Consider the following 18,123-nt stretch of genomic DNA (forward strand, 5'->3'; position numbering starts at 1 on the left):
ATAAATACTCCTAGGATTACCTGCATTTCAAAAGTTATCTACTATTATGTTTCAATTAATAGAAGTAGAGGCAATGAGCCAAAGTACATAACTATGGGACAATTAGGACAGATGCCAAGCACTGAGCCAAGCACTTCAGATGCATGAAACTCTTTCAGCCATATGAGGAGGTACTGTTATTATCTTTTACAGAAGAAAAAAATGGAGGCTTAGAGACATTAAGGGACACTAGGAGCCACCCAACAGCAGTGGGAGACCAACATCACCTTTTCCCATCAGGGTGGGATAAGAAGCTAAAATTTAAAAGCAAGGCTTGCCCAACACTGAAGTCTGCACACATAAACACACTGCTCAATATTACTTCTCTAAGGGATATCGTATAACCTCCATGTAATGGTCGTCCCGGGCACAACTTCCAAAGGGGCATTCTTGAGATGCATGTGTCCCTCTAAGAACCTAAGGTAGCTCATGGGCTCAGCCTTCTTCTAAGATAATCCCTTCCCTTCCCCACTGCACGCCAAGACCAAACTTTCAAGGCAAAAGCAGAGGGGTCTTCAGACATCGACAGGACATAGTTGGTACCCAGTGCTGGAGATGAAGAAAGGATGCTGGCTTTTCCAGGTAATCCTCAGCTCTGCTAAGAAAGAGGTGACAGGGGGCACGAGTCCGATCCCTGGTCGGAGAATTAAGCTCCCACATGCTATGCGGCGCGGCCAAAAAAAAGAGGTGAGAAGGACCAATGTAAAACATCCTGGAGAAACACCCTGGCCACTGTGTCAAGCATACTTCCCAACGAAGGCCTCATGTTATGTGCCCTGGGAATCCAATCAGCCCCAAAGTACCGGAAGAAACTCTCAGGTCTTCATTCCTGTTATTGTCTTTATTCCATAACAGATTAATTACAGATTTCAACTTTTCAATGCAACATGTGGGTAAGTTAGAATATTCACAGCATCTTGCTAGGGTACCATGCCAAAGAAACAGAGTATCTGGGCTCACAGGTACCTGCTCTGTGTTGGGGAAATAGAAAAACAAGCAAAACGATTCTGACTTTTTTCTTTTTAAATAAAGGGTTTTTTTCATTCCTCTTCTCAAACTATGAATTATTCTTGACTCCTTCTCTTGATATTCACTTCAGCTTTCAGAATTTCCTCCCTTTTCCTGGAACTAATGTGCTGTTCTGGAAGAAAATGGAGACAAACACAAAATTACTGAATATTTCAATTCAGTGTTGCAACTCCTAACTGGTGACAACAGAGAGACCAAGGTACTAGGAGATCCCATTTATAAGGGAACAATCATTCATCTATTAATTCTATTTATTTATGCCCCATCTCATTTCACAAAAGAATATAAGAGAGCTCGAACTGAAGCTGACATCTTAAATAAACAATGAAACACACCTGATGATGCCTAAGTAAGTGTGGTATGTGAAAACACAAGATGAGGTAATTCCAGGCACACCTCTCACAGTACAAGGCCAAAAAGACACTGTACATTTCAATTAGATGAATAGAAGAATGCTCGTCTTCAGTTTCCCGGACTCCAGGTCTGCCAGACAACACATGCCCTCACATAGCTTGGAAGATGACATTCTGACCTTTCGGTACAGAAATCTGCACCATATTCCTACCATGTGGTCATGTTCTTGTCAGTGATCAGACTCGATGTCTAAACTTAAGAAAGAATGATTCTCAAAAACTGGACTCAGCTCACAGAAAAAGTTTGAGGGGATAAAAACACTAACTCTCTTTATTCCTTCTTTCTCCACAGCCGCCCCCGCTAGACTCCAGGAAGTGACAGGGAAACACAAGAAGGGAAATGACAATCTGGACAGACACTGTGCAGCCAGAGGGCGACAGCACCAAGTAAGTGCTTCAGACGGTTCTGGTGAGCAGAAGCAAGGTGCTCACACACATGCCATCCTCAGCAGGCAGCTGATGTGATGACAAGGCAGTCCTGCAGAATGACAGGCTCCAAACCAATTAATCAACAGTTCCAAGGGGCACGCATGCACAGGCATGGAACTCATCCTGAGGGCCAAAGTGAGTGCCCCTAATTCTCTGCCAGCATTCAGAGGTTCCCAGGTGTGTGTTCCAGGAATTCCCTGGCGGTCCAGTAGTTAGGACTCTGAGCTTCCACTGCAGGGGGCACGGGTTCGATCCCTGGTCGGGGAACTAAGATCCCACAAGCCACATGGTGCGGCCAAAAAAGAAAATAAAAGTGTGTGTGTTCCAAAACGTCCATGCAGAGAGGACAGCGTTAATTATGAAATAAGAACAGCAGAAAGGGTAGTGACCCACAAGCCTCCCTCTTAGCTAAGAAATTAACCCTCTGTTACGCCTGATCAAATCGATACCTGTTCTCAGATCAAAAACACTTGGCTACTAGGGACTTTCCTCTAAAACACAAGGTCCCAACCTCAGGAAGTCCCAAATGTCCAAATGATCAAGTGACTTTCCTCTTTCTCAAGCAGTATGGCTTTGGGGTAGCAGGGTGGGGGCAGACTATCTAAAAATCAAGAAAAACAAAACGCATCCAGTTAGTTTTAAAGAATTAAAGAGCTCAGTACTTAGCAGAAAGGACTCGTTCTGAAAGCAAATCTCAGCGAGAGCAACTATAATTCAGGACAAAACCAAATGGATAAGGCTACGGAATGGCGGGTGGGGAGAAGGGACAGGCCACTAAGAGACACGGGAGCTCGCTGGAGTGTGGAAATAGGTTTGTACCTCGGCTGAGGTAGTGTTTACAAGACTGTCTACTACGTCTTTCAAGATTCACAGAATTGTACACTAACAAGGGTGAGTTTTACTGTATATGAATTAATCCTGAAAAAACAAAACCAAAACAAATGTAGTCGCTTTCTGTGTTGAGAACTAGATGTTCCAGCTTATGTTCACACATCAGTGAAAAAGGCTCTACATTCTATGCTTTTGGTGATTTCTCCTATTTTCAGAGGAGTGGAAATTAGATGGCTTTGTTGCTTTGGCAGGGAAAGCCATTTCCATGGCAAAGGACGAGAGGGAACATGACTTGGAAACTCAAATACCTCCCTCCTCTTTGTTGGTCTAGTACAGGGGTCAACAAACTGTGCCCCACGGGCCAGATGCAGCCCACCACCTGTTTTTGTAAACAAAGTTTCATTGGAACGTGGCCATGCGGGTTTGTTTACGTGGTCTATGGCTGCTCTCACATTATAGTGGCAGAGTTGAGTAGTTGTAACAGAGACCGTATGGCCTGCAAAGCCTAAAGTACTATCTGGCTCTTTCCAGAAAACTTTTGCCAATCCTTGGTCTAAAGGAGCTGATCAGGGAAGCATCAGACCCTCTCTTCTCCTTCCCTCCCTTCACCTTCCTCCACTCCCATCCTCATTCTAGGACTGACACAATGGAGAACGGGTGATATTTCACTTGACATTTTAGTCACACAGGGAGCTGCCCTGAGCCATATATCCTGAGCTCTAGGAACCTGGGTTTTGATGATGCTGGCTTTGATCTGTGGCCATCAGTCTTCAAAATTTAGTGTCTCACCAAACCACACTGTTTGGCCCAATCAGAGGTTAATATTACAAAAAGGCCTAGAACAGTGACAAGGTGTGCCAGGATTTGCCATGGGACCATCATTTAATGAATTTAGATGTCCTGAATGCGGGGGTGTGTGTGTGTCCCCTTTTAAGAAGTCCAAGGTTGAATCTGTCTGTCCTCAACTCTGTTCTCCTATGAACACAGAGAGGGGCTGTGTCTATAAAGTACCCCGTGGGACACACGGGAGGATGGAGCCTTACAGTCAAAGCCAGGTCAGAGCTGCTCTGCTGTAGTTACCACCAGCTGGGCTAACTCAGGGGGCTTTGGCTTTTGCCCTGGTCCAGTTACAGCTTGGTCCAGGAAGTGGGGAAATGGCCTCAGAATTCGGCTTTGGCTTAGGGAGGGATGGGGAGGAACAAGTGTGCTGAAAATCAGGTAAATAACTGACATGCATGAGGTAGGCAAGATGGAAAGGGGCCCTGCTCCTGGGGTGAGTCGCCCTTCACCTTTACCGTAGTGTCCTATATTTTGCCAATCTACTGCTCTGCTCTGCAGCGATCCTGCCAAAGGAAAGAGGGTTTGAGAGTCAAGAAAGGACAGTAAGAAGAGAAATAAGCTGAGGAAAGAAATGGCAAACACCCGACCAGAGCTTCTGTTAGAGTCACCATTTTCCCCAGGGGCAGAGCTTGCTCTAGGACTCAGGAAGACGGCAACAGAGTGGGCTGTGACTTTCTATATAGGACGGAGGGTGGGATGAGAACCATGGTCTTCCTCCCCAGAAAGTGTACACAACGTTAGCCTTCCAGACTAGGAACTCCCGCTGAGCAGGATCTAAATAAAATGGTTTCCACTCCCATCTCTCCTTAATCTTGTTCGTCTTGGGTGGGCAACCTCCAGAAAAGAGTGAACTCAGCAGAGGACAGCCTTTTGGCTCCCTGGGGCCTGGATGGGCTGCTCTGAGGGAACAGGGCTCTGCTCAGAGAAAACAGCTGAGTCCTGGCTCTTTCTCAGATGCAGTGCAGAGCCGCCAAGTTCAGGCTGCTGGAGGGGCAGAGAAGTGAGCTAGTGGCCACTGCTGGTGCTAAGGGAAGCTCTAGCGGAATCTGGACGACCACAGGCGGGGCAGGGAGCACGCTGGGGCCGGTATCCACGGTGAGGCACTCAGAGAGCTCCATGGAGGCTCAGGCAGGGAGGAGACGTGGGGCTCTCCCGCCCGTAACAGTCTCTGAGCAAGCCTCTCTCTGATCTGACCAACTTGACTGGCAGCCGCGCTGGGGGGCTAACGCTATCGTGTTACATTCTTCCACCAAAAGTCCTGGAGAGGAGAAAGTAGGGCACGTCTGAAATTGTGAACTTCCAAAGGTGATAGCAATTCTGACCTTTTCTTATTGACCTTTACGTGGCTGAAATCACCCAAGTTCTAATAAAGTCAAATCAATGAGGAATACCTATGTGACATTTAAATTTGCTTCTAAGCCAGGTTCGAAAGTCAAGCTGCCAGCGAGCTGCCATCGCGGGGGGACCTGACCATTTGTGTGAACCTAAGTTTGTCTGGTTCTTGGGGGCCGTGCTGCGGGCCACTGAGCAGTGCTCCCTGCTGGGGGCCTCTGTAAAGCCCGACACGGTTTCTGGGGGGAAGAGCATGGACCTCACACTTGGGAGGAAGAGCTCCGGGAGGCTGTGGTGGTTACAGAAGAGTCCTTCTCGGGGGCGCGGGAGGAGGGCAGAAAAGGGTTTTCTGCGGCAGCAGAGGAGAAAACTGTTATACAGCCAGCACGCCAACAACCACCTTCTGCCACCTCTCCTGACCCGTTTTAATCTTCAGAAAGCAATTATTTTCTTCTCTTGTTTTAATGTGCCGGGGCATAAACTGTTGTGGTTTTAACATTTAAAACTTATCACCACGGCTCTTTTCTGATTTATAAGGCTTCTGTATCGGGCTGGCTTAAGGTGTCACACTGGCCCCTAAGGACATGAATCATTTTGCCACACACCGTTGTTCAAAGAGTGGGGTGGACAGAGCCGACAACAATATTTCTAACCCCACTCTGGGTCGCTAGCCCGCCCCCAACCTTACCTCTTGATTGCCTGCTGGGCCAGCATGCGATTGCCAGCCAAAAACGTCACACTGCCCAAGATGGCCAGGTACTTCAGGGTCTGGAACATGTTGAGTTGCGTCCAGTAGACATACATGAGCCCCAGCATAGCTACAAGGACAGGCGTCATGACAGTCAGTTAAGTAAAACAGTGACATTGCCCTGGGCAGAGGACAGTGAGAAGCCAGTAACTGCAGATCCTAAGAGGTCTGTATTTATAGACCAGCTTGTTTTATTCCCTTTATCTGATAAACAGCTCAATATACTTGCTTCTCAGCCTTGGCTACCAAGAAATCCAGAGGTAAAAACCAGATCTCAGCAACCTGGCTCCACGTTCCAGCTCGCATCTTTGTTCTTTAACGCAGGTTTTGTTGTTGTTTGTTTTTTAAGTTATGTCCTGTTATATTTGGGGTTCAGCTGATTTTTTAAATTCTGAACGAAAGCCCATAGGATTAAAGAAATGAATCATTTTTCTTTTCATTAAAAAAATTCTTAGGGCTGATTTGCCGCTGTGACTAGGAAGGAAGCAAGGAGGACAGAGGAGGAAGGTTTAGTCACAAGGGCTCAGGTCTGGGCGCTGAGGACCCTGGGTTCTGGCCCAGACTCTGCCCTTCGCAGCCACTTAACTTCTCTGAGCCTAAATTCTCTCACCCATCAAACAAGGATCGTAATTCCTACCCTGGTCACCCCCATCAGGGTTGCGATGAGAATCAAACGAGGGAATGTACACAAAAAGCACTCTGGCAAAAGAAGTCATGGCTCTAAACAAATTTATATTCAGGTTTTGTTCTCAGCCTGACCTGGGAGGGCTATCACTCAAATTCAGTTAACTGGGCTGGAGAGAAAGGTCATCCTGTCAATTCTGCCCAGAAGGATGACAGATGAACTACAGCAGGGGTTCTTAGCCCTTTCCGAGGTCATGGACCACTGTTAGAATTTTGATCAAAGTTACAGACTCTCTCTTTCCCCAGGAAAACAGAGATACACATTTGCCTAGAGTTTCAAGGGATTCGTCTGTGGACCCCTACAGAATCAGCACACTAGGGACACAAAGAGGGTGACTCCTGGAAGAGTCAAAGAAATCAGAAAAGAATATTAATGTCTCAGTGAAATGCAAGGGTCACCAATTCAATAGTATCGAAAGTTTCTGAAACGCCTAACTGATTTGTGAATTTACTGTCTTGTAACATTTAGGTCCTAAGTTTTCAAGAGAACAATGCAGGACAGCATGTTTGACTGTGGAAGGGACTGTTTTCTACTACAGTCCAGACACAGCCGCTAGCAAATGTGAAGATCGATACGTTGGGGGAAGATAACCTTTGGAAACTGCATTAATGCTGTTCACTCAGGAAGATGGCTCAATGTAAAGATACGGTAAGTGAGTAATCTCTGGAAATGAACAGAGCTATTAAATGAGGGTAAAACGGCCTGCCAACGGCGGCCTAGTACAATGAAACCCAATATAATGACAGCTGTTCTAAGCTGATGGGCCAAACAGGTTTATCATCATATTAACTGTTGTAAAAGGCCAGGAGGAAGAGGGAAATGTTATGCTATTAAGTCATTAAAGCTAATAGGTTGTGGGTCTACTTAACAGGGCTTTTGCGTGGGCAGGCAAAATGTCAAAGGAGGTTAAATGGAATTAGCAGCCTGGGGCGCTTACCAGCATGTCCCAGGTGAAAGATAATCGTGCTAGGAGCAAAAGTGAAGTTGGAGACATTGGCACCAATCCGGATCCACTGAACGACGGGGAGAAATAAATTAAAAAGACATTAGAACTTGAAAGGGAGGCAACACATGCCATGCCAATGCTAATCCAATAAACAGCCCTGAGGGCTTAAAAGTTCATGCATACCTGAAGAACAGGGAATTTTTCCAAGTGACGACCACCCTATTGTAAGTCCTCAGGAAAAACTTTCCCTTTTTCTTTAGAAAGGCCTTCCAACACCTGCTCTCAAATGAGCTTGGGTAACTCAAACCTGAACATCATTTTTAATGACAGCAAACTTTTCTATTTCAAAAACAGGTGAAACCATAAGGCTGAAAGGTCAGAAACTGTATTTGTGATGAAGTAACTGGCACCCCTGCTAATTTCTCTAAGTGTTGGTGAGATAAACCCACCAGCAGTTGGGAGGATGCACATGCTCTTGCTGTGGGTTCTGTGCTTTTTGAAATTCTGATCACTCAAAAGAACAAGTGCCCATACCCTAGTTCTGGTTTCTGAAAGCTTGTGGCATGCCTTCCAGATTTAGATTGACCAATAATTCTTTTATTAAAATCAATGAATGAATTAGGAACACAAGCAACTTTCCAAAAGTAAGATCTAATGCGTTTTCCATACAGTTCTCCAAATTCTCTGAACTTTGAGGATTTGCATCTATGTTTATAATTTTTTAAAAAGAGACAAGGGAAAAGAAAGTTGGTTAAAAAAAAATTCAAACAGTACATTAAAGTATAAAAGGTAAAAATGTCCTTCTATACTCCCTAAAAGGCCCCCTCCTTAGAGGTGGCCAACACTAGTAGATGATGCCTTTTTAAGGTTTTTAAACAAAGAGCACTGTACTAAACGTACTATCCTACCCCTTGCCTTCTTCACTCAATAGGACATCTTGGCAACCTTGTCATATCAGTTGAAAAGTACATAAATCTATCCACTCTTTTAATTTAATTTTAGCATATTATTCCACTGTATGGATGTACACAATTTATTTAACACTCGCTTTTATGAGGACTTTAGGTTGTTTATAGTTTTATGCTCCAAACAGTGCTGAAATGCACAGCCTCTGTACTCACTTCTTCTATAGCTATTAGCATCCGGTCTTGCTTTTTTCACACTTGACCTCATCTGAACGTTCCTACAGAGCATCCCTGCCTATACACTTTTACCATTTTTAATGGTTACTGGGTACTTTCTCATGCCCCTTGATAATCGATCAGTTTTTCTGGCTGCTCCCCCATAATGGGGAATTTTAGTTATTCTAAAATTTTTTGACCATCGGTTTGGGTCACAGCTGCTGGACCCCTCTGGAGCTGTGCTGAGGCCAGAGCACAAAGCCTCCTTTGGAACAGCTACATCTGCTGAGTCTGGCGCCAGACACACGCTGCCCATGCTAATTACAGCTACTCACCAGAGCAAAGAGCAGGAGCAAGGGCGAGAGGATCAGGGCAGTGAATGTATTGGACACCACCGTGGGGGGCCTCTTCTCCGGCTCGCGGAACAGGTGCTGCCAAAAGAAGACAGGCCAGGAATATTTTAAAATGTGCTCTTCCCAGCAGGGGCTGCCATGTATACGTACTAGGAACCAAACGCCAATGACAGTCAAGAAGAGGAAATGCCTCCCAGAGGCTGAAACTTCCTGGCCGTGAGTGGCCACTTGGCCTTTCGCCTCTTCTCAACACGGGCTTCTGCTTCCAGAGGCCTGCTTCGAAAGACCCTACACCAGTTCACTACTCCTGACCAACCCTCTTTTTCCCTCCAAGACATATTGTCATTTAGAGGTTGGAGAACGCAACCTATCAAGCAGAATTTGCCTAGTATCAAAGATGGTGCCGGGGTACCTGGATGGCTGGGGTGACACATCCAAGGCAGGACTCTGGATTTCATAATGCTTCGGGTTCCTAGGGTAGCATTATCGTATTTTGCTAACCAACCTAAATTAGCTAACTGGTGTATAATAATATAAAATTTTAAAATTTTCTTGCTTGTCAGTGTCCAGCCAACCCAGCGCCATAACAAGGCAGCTCCTCCACCTGAGACTCCCGTTCCCAACTTTTTAACCTCAGCTCCTCTTTGCTGCCACTGTCATGAAGGGACTTCTAACATTGCCTGTGGCAGTCACTGCTGCCTACTCCACCCTATAAATCAGTCAGCACCCTGTCATCATGCTTATACCTTCCACTACGTAACTGCATTTGACATTCTTAAACAATGCTATAGCAACATTAGAAGGATTTTAAAAAAGAAATCCTACTACTCTAGCTTTTGGGCCCCTGTCCTTTTTCTAACAGTGAAATAAGAGTACGTAGTCTGCTTGGAACACGTCAACATTAATTCAAATGGGGATTTCCCCGTTACTGCAGTATGATCATTTCTCACGACTGCAAAACAGTCTACCGAGTGGCTCTACCTCAGTTCCTTTAACCAGTGCTCAAACTGTTTAATAATTATTGTTTATTTTGTGAACTGCTTTAGAAACTTTTCAAAGCTTTTCTTATCTGTGAACTATTTTGATCCTCACAACAGTCCTATGGGCTGGGCTGGGCAGGGATTGCTAATATTTGTATGCAAGGAAAGTGAGTTCCGGGAGAGAGGAAGGGCTTGCCTAGGGGAGGAAAGCCCTGTTCTCCAGTTGAGTTGTCCACCTGTGGGCCCCATCAGCCCTGGTCTATGCAGGAGCAGAGAGGAACAAAGCCAAACCCATCTGTGCTGTAGTATCAAGCAGTGATCTGAGGGCTAAACCTCCTGCATGTTTAGGAAAAACAGATTCGGGTTCTGATTTTGTCTCCAACTATCTGTTTTCTGGGAGCTGGTCAGTGGGCAGCTTGAGCCTGTTTTTTCAGCACTAGGATGGGGCTGATATTTGCCCTGCCTGATCCACAGGGTGGCAAAGACCAAACTATAAAATATCATATAAACAGGTTAAAGAAGGGACCAGAGCCAGTGTCCAGGGGTCTGCTGCCCTCTCTCACTGTGTCCATTTCACATTTCTCTTCAATGTTTAGTGAAGAACCCCTTTGGGATCTACCTGAATTTCCTGTTTGGGGGTGAAAAGGTTCTTGGACAGGACAGTCGACGGAGCATCTTCTTCAGGGAACCTGATGACCACATCAGCCTAAAAAAATAAATGCAGCCATTAAAGGCACAGGGGCAGAGAAGGAGGTGAAACTCATCAGCAGGACACTATCTCCTAACTCACGTCCAGGACCATAACTGAAAAAAGCTCCAAGCAGTCCAACCATTTCTGATCCATTAGCCGACAAATTGAGGCAGTAAAAATTTCAAGAACAAAATAAGTATTTGTTGAAAATGCTTTTTAGAGCAAGAGTTCCGATTTTCTACTGGTCTGGTGAGCCCCACAGAGCTGCCGAATACAAAAATCCCAGTTGGTACTCAGGCTGTTACAGGTGCAATCAGAAACTGCTCCATGCCCCTGGGAAGTGTAATTTAGTCTCAGACCCCCCCCCAAAAAGAAACGAAAACGTGCTCTCATACAAAAAGCAGCCCAAAGTCCAAGAGAAGAAAAGGAGCTTTGAATACAACATAAGAAAATGCAACTGCCCCTTTGTCTTGCAAAGGGAGCCAACCACCACTCAAGACCTGCAGTTTGGCCTCTGCTACCTTTCCAACCTCACCGCCTACTGCTCTTGACCAGATTCAGGTGCTCCAGCAAAATGGACCCAACTCATATCTCACTGAAAGCACCTCAAGCTTTTCTGGAGGCTGTTCCCCCAGCAATCAATCTATAGTCCCCCAGATACTATCTGATAAACCCCTGCAATTCTTCCCTAGTTCAAATGTCATGTCTTTCAAGCTTTCTCTCAACACACCAGCCAAAAGTGAGTTATGTAAGTGAAACACACTATGTAAACTATTAATACACCTTGCAGTTGTTGGTTATTAGTTAATTTACATTTTGCATATCCCACAATTCACTGTCCCACACCATCCTGAATTGGAATTGGATTTCAAATCTTAGGCCCCTCCCTGGCCCACGCTGTGAGGCCACGTCATATCTCAAAGCCTTTATCTCATATCTATGTACCCCCCCCATAGTGCTTTGCTGTATTATGAAAACCTTCCTCTAGTACAACTTTTATAGAAATTTGCTAGAACCCATGAGGGCAAATCTATACATCATTCATTCCCTCAATCACTATTTATTAAACCCCTAAGACGTGCAAGGCCACGTGCATGCCCCTAAGACTACTAATGGGGACAGCACACAGCCCCTCACCTCACAATGCGTGCGCCCTGGGTGGCAGGGCGAGGCCAGGGTAGGGAGCCCATGCCCTGGAGAGGAGCTGTCTGTGTCTGACTGCAGCACAGCCACTCTTGCCTGGGTCAAGATACATGGAGGCACATACCACATTCCACAGGATTGGGTTCTTCAAAGTAGCATCTCCGATGATTAAGTAGAGAGTGTAGGTGCCGGACGCAGAGTCAAATTCGAGCTTTCTCTCAGAGGTATCCAGTTCAAACTTGTACACGTTCTTGCTGTCCGGCTCCGCAACAAACACCACCTCCTGGCCAGTCTTCTGGTTATGGAGTCGGACAAATGTCTGGATAGAACAATAACGCAACCCTTCATCTCTGATAATTTCAAAACTCCCCCGGGCCCAACATCAAATCAACAAGGCAGCAGGCTGTCAGTTCTTTCGTCGCACTGGGAGCTCTGGGATCTGCCAGGCCTGCCCGAGAAAGCAGGAGGGGTGGCCGTCCCACCCTGCTTACTAGCTCAGAGATCAGAGATCACTTTTTGCTAGTATAAGAAGTTTAACTTAGGGGTCCAGCCCATTCTCAACGACTTGTAGGCCGAATGCCCAGTTTGTGGATGATTTAAGCCCTTTGCTGTTGCTGTAATTTCTTCTTTCCGCCAGCCTTTTGGCCCCTCTGCTGCCCAATTAACTTCTTCACCAGAGGGTGAAAAGAAGGGAAATGAGTTGGAACTTTAAGAAGCTCATTTTCAATTTCCTAGTGCCTCCAGCTAAAGATTTAGGAGAGAAGGCTTGGGGATTGATAGCAAGGCAGAGTTCTAATCGAGCAGAGCAGCCCAGTGTCAGAGAGAGCCTAGCTTGAAGACAAACAGATTTGGTTACACTACTTATTGGCTGAGCAGGTTACTTAACCTCCTTGAGCCTTGATTTCTGCATCTTTAAGATAGATTAACTTCTACATGTGGTATATCTGTGTGAAGAGTCACAATAATGTAGGCAAAGCATTTAGCGTAGGACCCACTATATACTAGCTAGTCAACAAACATTTATCAATGATGGTATGAGTCTAATCACTTTATCCCCCCAATGGCCTAAGAAACTAAGGTTTCTGCAAATTAGAACTGCAGCAAAACTTAATATCCACTCAGCTTTTCTTTCAAGTGTTTCAAAATAAAGAATTCAACAAAGCAGGTAGATTGGTTCCATTTCACAGATCATAAGGCACGGAGTTTAAATGAGTTGCCATGGTCACAGAGCTAGTGCTGGATCCACAGAAAAAAATATAAATCTCATTTGTTACTCTACACCTGGGCAACAAAGGACAACCACCAAAGTATTTAGGGAAAGAGGCCCAGAGCTGTGAAGCCTCCTGACTCCAGCAGTCTTGGCCAAGAATGGGATTTAGAAGCCTGGATGCCTGATCTTCCTCCTGTCACAGCCAAGCACAGGCAGGAGCCAGGATCATCTACAAAATGTCATCTCTACCTAGGAGGTCTGTTAAGCCAGGGTTTCAAAAACAAAATCTTGGATGAGACGAGTATTCAGTTCAAGTTATACTTCCTCACTAACTCTTCCTGCCCTAACCCTAATCCCACCAATTTGTCTTGTAATTACTTCTCTTCATATTCTGTCTTCCCTTGTGCTGTTTCATTGGCAAATGCCATTCTGAAAAGGAGCTGGGAAGTGCTAAGGGGATGAAAAGTTAGTCGTGGCTAAGTGGCCTGACCGAGCTCTCTGGAGCTTGGGTGTGGAGGGAGGAGAAGCAGAGAAGCAGAGAAGGACCGGGACGGCGGTGCTGGCGGCAGCCACTCTGGGCCCGGGCCCAAGCACAGTAGCTGCAGCTACAAGAAACAGAAAGCAAAAAGGTTTCCAAGTTAAGTCCACTCACCTCCATGGTCTGTTCTGAAGCTGCCCCTCAGCATGGACACAAGTCCGCTAGCTCTTGCTAAAGTACTGCTACAAAGCACCTAAACCAAGGCCACTAGGTCCCATGTTCTTTCCTGTCTTTCCACATTCAAAGTACTTCTCTGAATTTCCCTTTACAATACAACCGTGGATGGGGCAGGGCTCAGAGCAGTTATTCTCAATCAAGTGGGATGACAGAGGCAGGAAAGGAGGTGTCTGAGAGGACAAGGGCCATATCAGACTCTCTGGGGAAAAGATACAGTTTGAAAGTCTTTTAAATAATAATTACCATTATGTTATATATGGAAAACAAAAATGAAGCCTATTGCTTTCATAACACGAAGGAGGCACAAGTTAAAAAGTGCTAGTTTTCAGATTCCTACAAAATCTGCTTTGGCCAGAACAAAAGCATACTTTGGGCTCACTTCCTAGGTTTTCCTTTTTTCAAAATTATTTTAATATATGTTTTTTAGTCAGAAAGAAAAAAGCCTGCTATTAAGTGCTAATCTGCCTTAAATATATCTTTTCTATGCCAGTTAATCTCTTTAAAAGAAGAGTGCATTCCAGGTTCAGGGTTACAACCAGTATAAGAGGGGCAGAGTGTCATGTGGGAGAACCCGATGGATTGTCAGGGCTCAGAGTGAAGACCTGAAAGCAGGAATTCGGAATTTTCTCGACTCAGTGTTATATACCACATCAACAACTATCGTGTACATCAATGTTTCAGGCCAAGAGAACCGTCTGCGCTTTTTCCTGACCTGGTGAGGTGTGAGTTCAGCACCAGTGTTCACATCTACCAGCTGGAAGAATAAAGCAAAGTTCTGGTGGCTGTCTGCGATGAATGTGCCCTTGGCTTTGGCTGGGTAGGTCACCCTGAAAGAGACATTTATACGGTAAGTTTTCAGAGAGGAGGATCTGCAGATCTCTGAGACAAGAGGGAAGAATACAAACTTCACTTCATTGCCTAATCCTCCCTCTCCCAATTGTAACACTTTTCTGCTGTGGACAGAGTGGAGAACTGTCTGTGGCCTGAGGGCAAATTGGATTGATAAAGCCAGGACTGAGAAAAGCACAGAATAAACTTTCATCAGGGTCTGGGGAAAATGCTATGTGCAGATGCTCCAGGCTTTCACTTCAAGGACCTAAGGATATCAACTCAACCAAGTCAGGCACCAATGGGGCTCACGTGTCCCCACGCAAGCTCACAGGTGGACTGGAGGGCTGCGATGGCAAAACCACAAGGAGAAAAAAAAAAATCACAGGATCAACGTTAGCAGCATATGTGAGCAGGGTCGGGAGACTAGGAGGTAGGAGATGCAAAGGACAGAAAGGTATTTAGTTTTTTCTTTTTTTTAATGCTGCATTTTTCTTCCTGGACACCGTTTCAATTTATTTTTCTGCCTGAAATTGAGCTTTAAAAAGTCATTCTCTCAAAAGGCAGGATGATGAGGAAACTGCTCTTTTCAGAGCTATCTCCTGGGATTTTAGGTTAAGATGGCCAGGGGATAAAAAAACAAGCCAAATGATTATAGAGCTCACAACGGGTCACGTTTCATGCTTAGGCTTTATATTTACTTATGAATAATACCAATTCTTTATCTACGTAGAGTATTAAACTTTGCAGAGCACTTTTACAGACATTATTTCAGTGGATTCTCAACAGTGCTCTCATTTCCAATGTCACTATAAAAATATCCAAGCCAGAGGCAGAAAGCCTAGCCCCTCCACGTGACTTAAAAGGAATGAGTGAATGCTTGGCTTCTAGTCTCTGGCTAATATCCCATCTTCAAAACAGCCTCGAAGGTTCCCCTACTTTCTTTGGCATCTATAGCCACCCCAGTTGAGTAAATTTGGGGTCTGAACTACACCCAGATGTCTAGATGCCCCCTCCCCCCGCACCCAATGAGGATCTGGGAGAGGGCTGAGAAATGGCTTCATACAATGTTCTGGCCCAACTCTGATCAATTACTAATGGTTACCTAGAAGTCTGTGTTAAAAAAGATGCTGAGGTACTTTCCTGGAAGTCCAGTGGTTAAGACTCTGTGCTCCCAATGCAAGGAGCACGGGTTCGATCCCCGGTCGGGGAACTAAGATTCCACAAGCCATATGGCGCAGCCAAAAAAAAAAAAAAAGAGAGAGATTCTGAGTTCAGCAGGAACAAATGCTGTGACTGATCAGTGATGCCCTCCATGGACTTGAGAAAGGGACTCGCAGCCCTAGCACTGGGTATCTGCCATCTCACTTCTAAGGACCTGTGAGACGTACAACTGACTTCAGGCTCACTGTGGGCCAAAGAGAGTTGCCATGAGGCCCCTAAAAGCAAGTTCAAGACTGTGAAGATAAAGAGATGACATCAGAAAATAAGTTAATACACTGCTTCCTCCATTAAGAAAGTCTTGTTTTAGGGAATTCCCCGGTGGTCCAGTGGTTAAGACTCTGCGCTTTCATTGTCAAAGGTAAGGGTTAGATCCTTGGTTGGGGACCTAAGATCCCACAAGCCATTCAATGCGGCCAAAAAAAAAAAAAAAAAACCCAAAGAAAGTCTTGTTTTAAAAAGAACTGTCATCTGAACTAAATAATGTGCTTGGTAACACAGCTGACTGATGCAGACTTACTTTCTGACGTAAGCTCCTTACCTCGTGGTGGACTGTTAATAAACAGTTTATTCAGGGACTGATCACTGATATAGACAACCCCCAAATTTGTTTGGATGCCAAGCAGCACCCCTGATGCAGTGCCAGAGGAATGACAGCCTCTTTAATTTGGAGTACAAGCTGGGTCACTGCTGACACAGAAATGACGTCTGGAGGGGCTCGGTGCCTAGGCATGCTCCTCCCAGCTCAAGCCTGGATTCTTCCTGTGCCCAGGAGGCATCCCACCTACCGTGTGGTTTTGGGTGCAATGCTCTGATCCTTATCCACAGTGGAGAGATCAACATTTGTGATGCCAACTTCAGTGGAAATCTTGACTCTGAGCTAGGGTGAAACACAGAAGAAAATCACCAAGTCAGCTAGTGAGTATACCAGGAATTAATATACATATCCAAATTTTTCTCTTACTTGTGAGTAAAGGCATGAAAAAAATCCTAGGACAGGAGTCTTCAATGATTTTAGTAAAACTGACCCATCCCAGTAGTATTTCTACCCCTTCCATCTTGAGGCCTAAAAGTAACTCCTTGATTCTTATCCCTTCTTCCTTTCTTTGGATTTGAATGAATGGTATATATCAAAAAAGAAACAAAAAGAAAAAAAGTAGGTATCTTCATGTGTACTTTAAAATAAATAAGGGAGAAACTCCTTAAGTAGTAACCTTCAAATAATTTAAATCAACAAGTACTCAATTCTAATGACAGCTAATGTTTATTGAGTGTTTACTATGTGAAAGACACTGGCCTTCTAAAGATGATCTCATTTAATCCTCACCACAACTCTAAGGTAGTGCTATTTCAGATGAGGAAATTAAAGATTAGAGCGATGAAGCCATTCACTCAAGTTCAGATAGCTAGTAAGGCAGAGCCAGGGTTCAGGCTCAGGCATCCTGACTTAAGAGTCCATGTTCTTAGGCACCTTCCTGTCCAACTTCCCAGCCAACACTTAAGTTTGTGCCAAGCAGACTATAGGTCTGCCCAGGAAGATTTAAGAAGCTATGGCAGTCATCTGTGCCATCCACCAAGTACTTCTGCTTCTCCTTCTGAGCATGTGGCAGAAATGTACTTCCCTGCCCTCCTGGAGTCAGTTATGGCCTTGTGACTGGCTCTGGCCAGAAGCGTGTCACTTCCAAGTGGAAGCTTAAGAGTCGGTTTGTGATTCTCCTCTCCTCTGACATGGACATAGATGACCTACAGAGGGGCTTGCTACTTCAGCCTGGGTCCTGGAGTAAGGGCAACGTGAAGCAGAGTCTCCAGCTGACACATTAAAGATACCTTGCAAGGGCAAAAGAAAAACTTGTTTTAAGCCACTGAGATTTGGAGTTTGTTACAAGCACAAACCAGTCCATCTTAACTCTTACGTTGCTTAAATTCTATACCTTCCCTATAAACATTTTCACAGAGGGGGGCCAGCCAATGCTAGTAAACAAGAAATTTTTAAAAATTAGATTAAAATAAACATAAAATTCCAAAAGAGACAGAAAACATGCTAAAAGTCTACTCAGGGGAATTTTTTTATTTAAAATCTAAGTTTGAATGTGTAAATTATGCAATCCCAAGGCACTTTTAATGTGTAAACATATCTGTGAGACTTCCAAATATTTGATAAGCTTGAATGTAATGCTTAAAGAAATCCTTGCCAAATACACTGGTTTACAGTCTAGGTTAGGATCAAGGAATAGAGATAGAAGGCCGGGCAAATAATTGAAGGATAGCTTCAGCATTTTTCTAAAGTGCACTATCAAGATATGAGAACCTCAAATCAAGGGCAAAGAAGAAAAATTTAAAAGAGATAAAGACAGCTATCAAGTAATTCCTTTTAACAGCCTCCATAATAACTATTTTGTGACAACAACCGCAATTATCAGGTTGAAGAGGGGTGTTCTGCTTTGCTTAAAAAAAAAAAAAAAAAACCCTAAATGTAAAAGATTACCGAAGGCTATAAGCGTATTATTACCTCCTACTTTTGAATACACAGCCGCCTATTGGCAGAATTATATTTAGCATCATAGCTTGC

General features: G+C 44.7%; 1 protein-coding gene across 2 annotated transcripts in view; it reads right to left on the reverse strand.

Moving 5' to 3' along the window:
- Positions 1-861: 861 nt before the first annotated feature.
- Positions 862-18,123, reverse strand: part of RPN2 (ribophorin II) — a 54,152-nt gene continuing 36,890 nt past the window's right edge. The window contains exons 10-18 of one of the 2 annotated variants that reach the window (XM_081256069.1): positions 16,343-16,434; positions 14,218-14,332; positions 11,705-11,899; positions 10,366-10,452; positions 8,749-8,844; positions 7,284-7,359; positions 5,602-5,731; positions 4,037-4,084; positions 862-1,180 (exon numbers count right to left, since the gene is read on the reverse strand). In XM_081256069.1, coding sequence (XP_081112195.1) covers positions 1,168-1,180; positions 4,037-4,084; positions 5,602-5,731; positions 7,284-7,359; positions 8,749-8,844; positions 10,366-10,452; positions 11,705-11,899; positions 14,218-14,332; positions 16,343-16,434 — 852 coding nt within the window. In that variant the 3' untranslated portion in view covers positions 862-1,167. The remainder of the gene's footprint in view (positions 1,181-4,036; positions 4,085-5,601; positions 5,732-7,283; positions 7,360-8,748; positions 8,845-10,365; positions 10,453-11,704; positions 11,900-14,217; positions 14,333-16,342; positions 16,435-18,123) is intronic. The other variant, XM_081256070.1, reaches the window with a different exon arrangement.

This window comes from Mesoplodon bidens, assembly GCF_964165515.1.
Source record: "Mesoplodon bidens genome assembly, chromosome: 15".
Lineage (NCBI taxonomy): Eukaryota > Metazoa > Chordata > Mammalia > Artiodactyla > Ziphiidae > Mesoplodon > Mesoplodon bidens.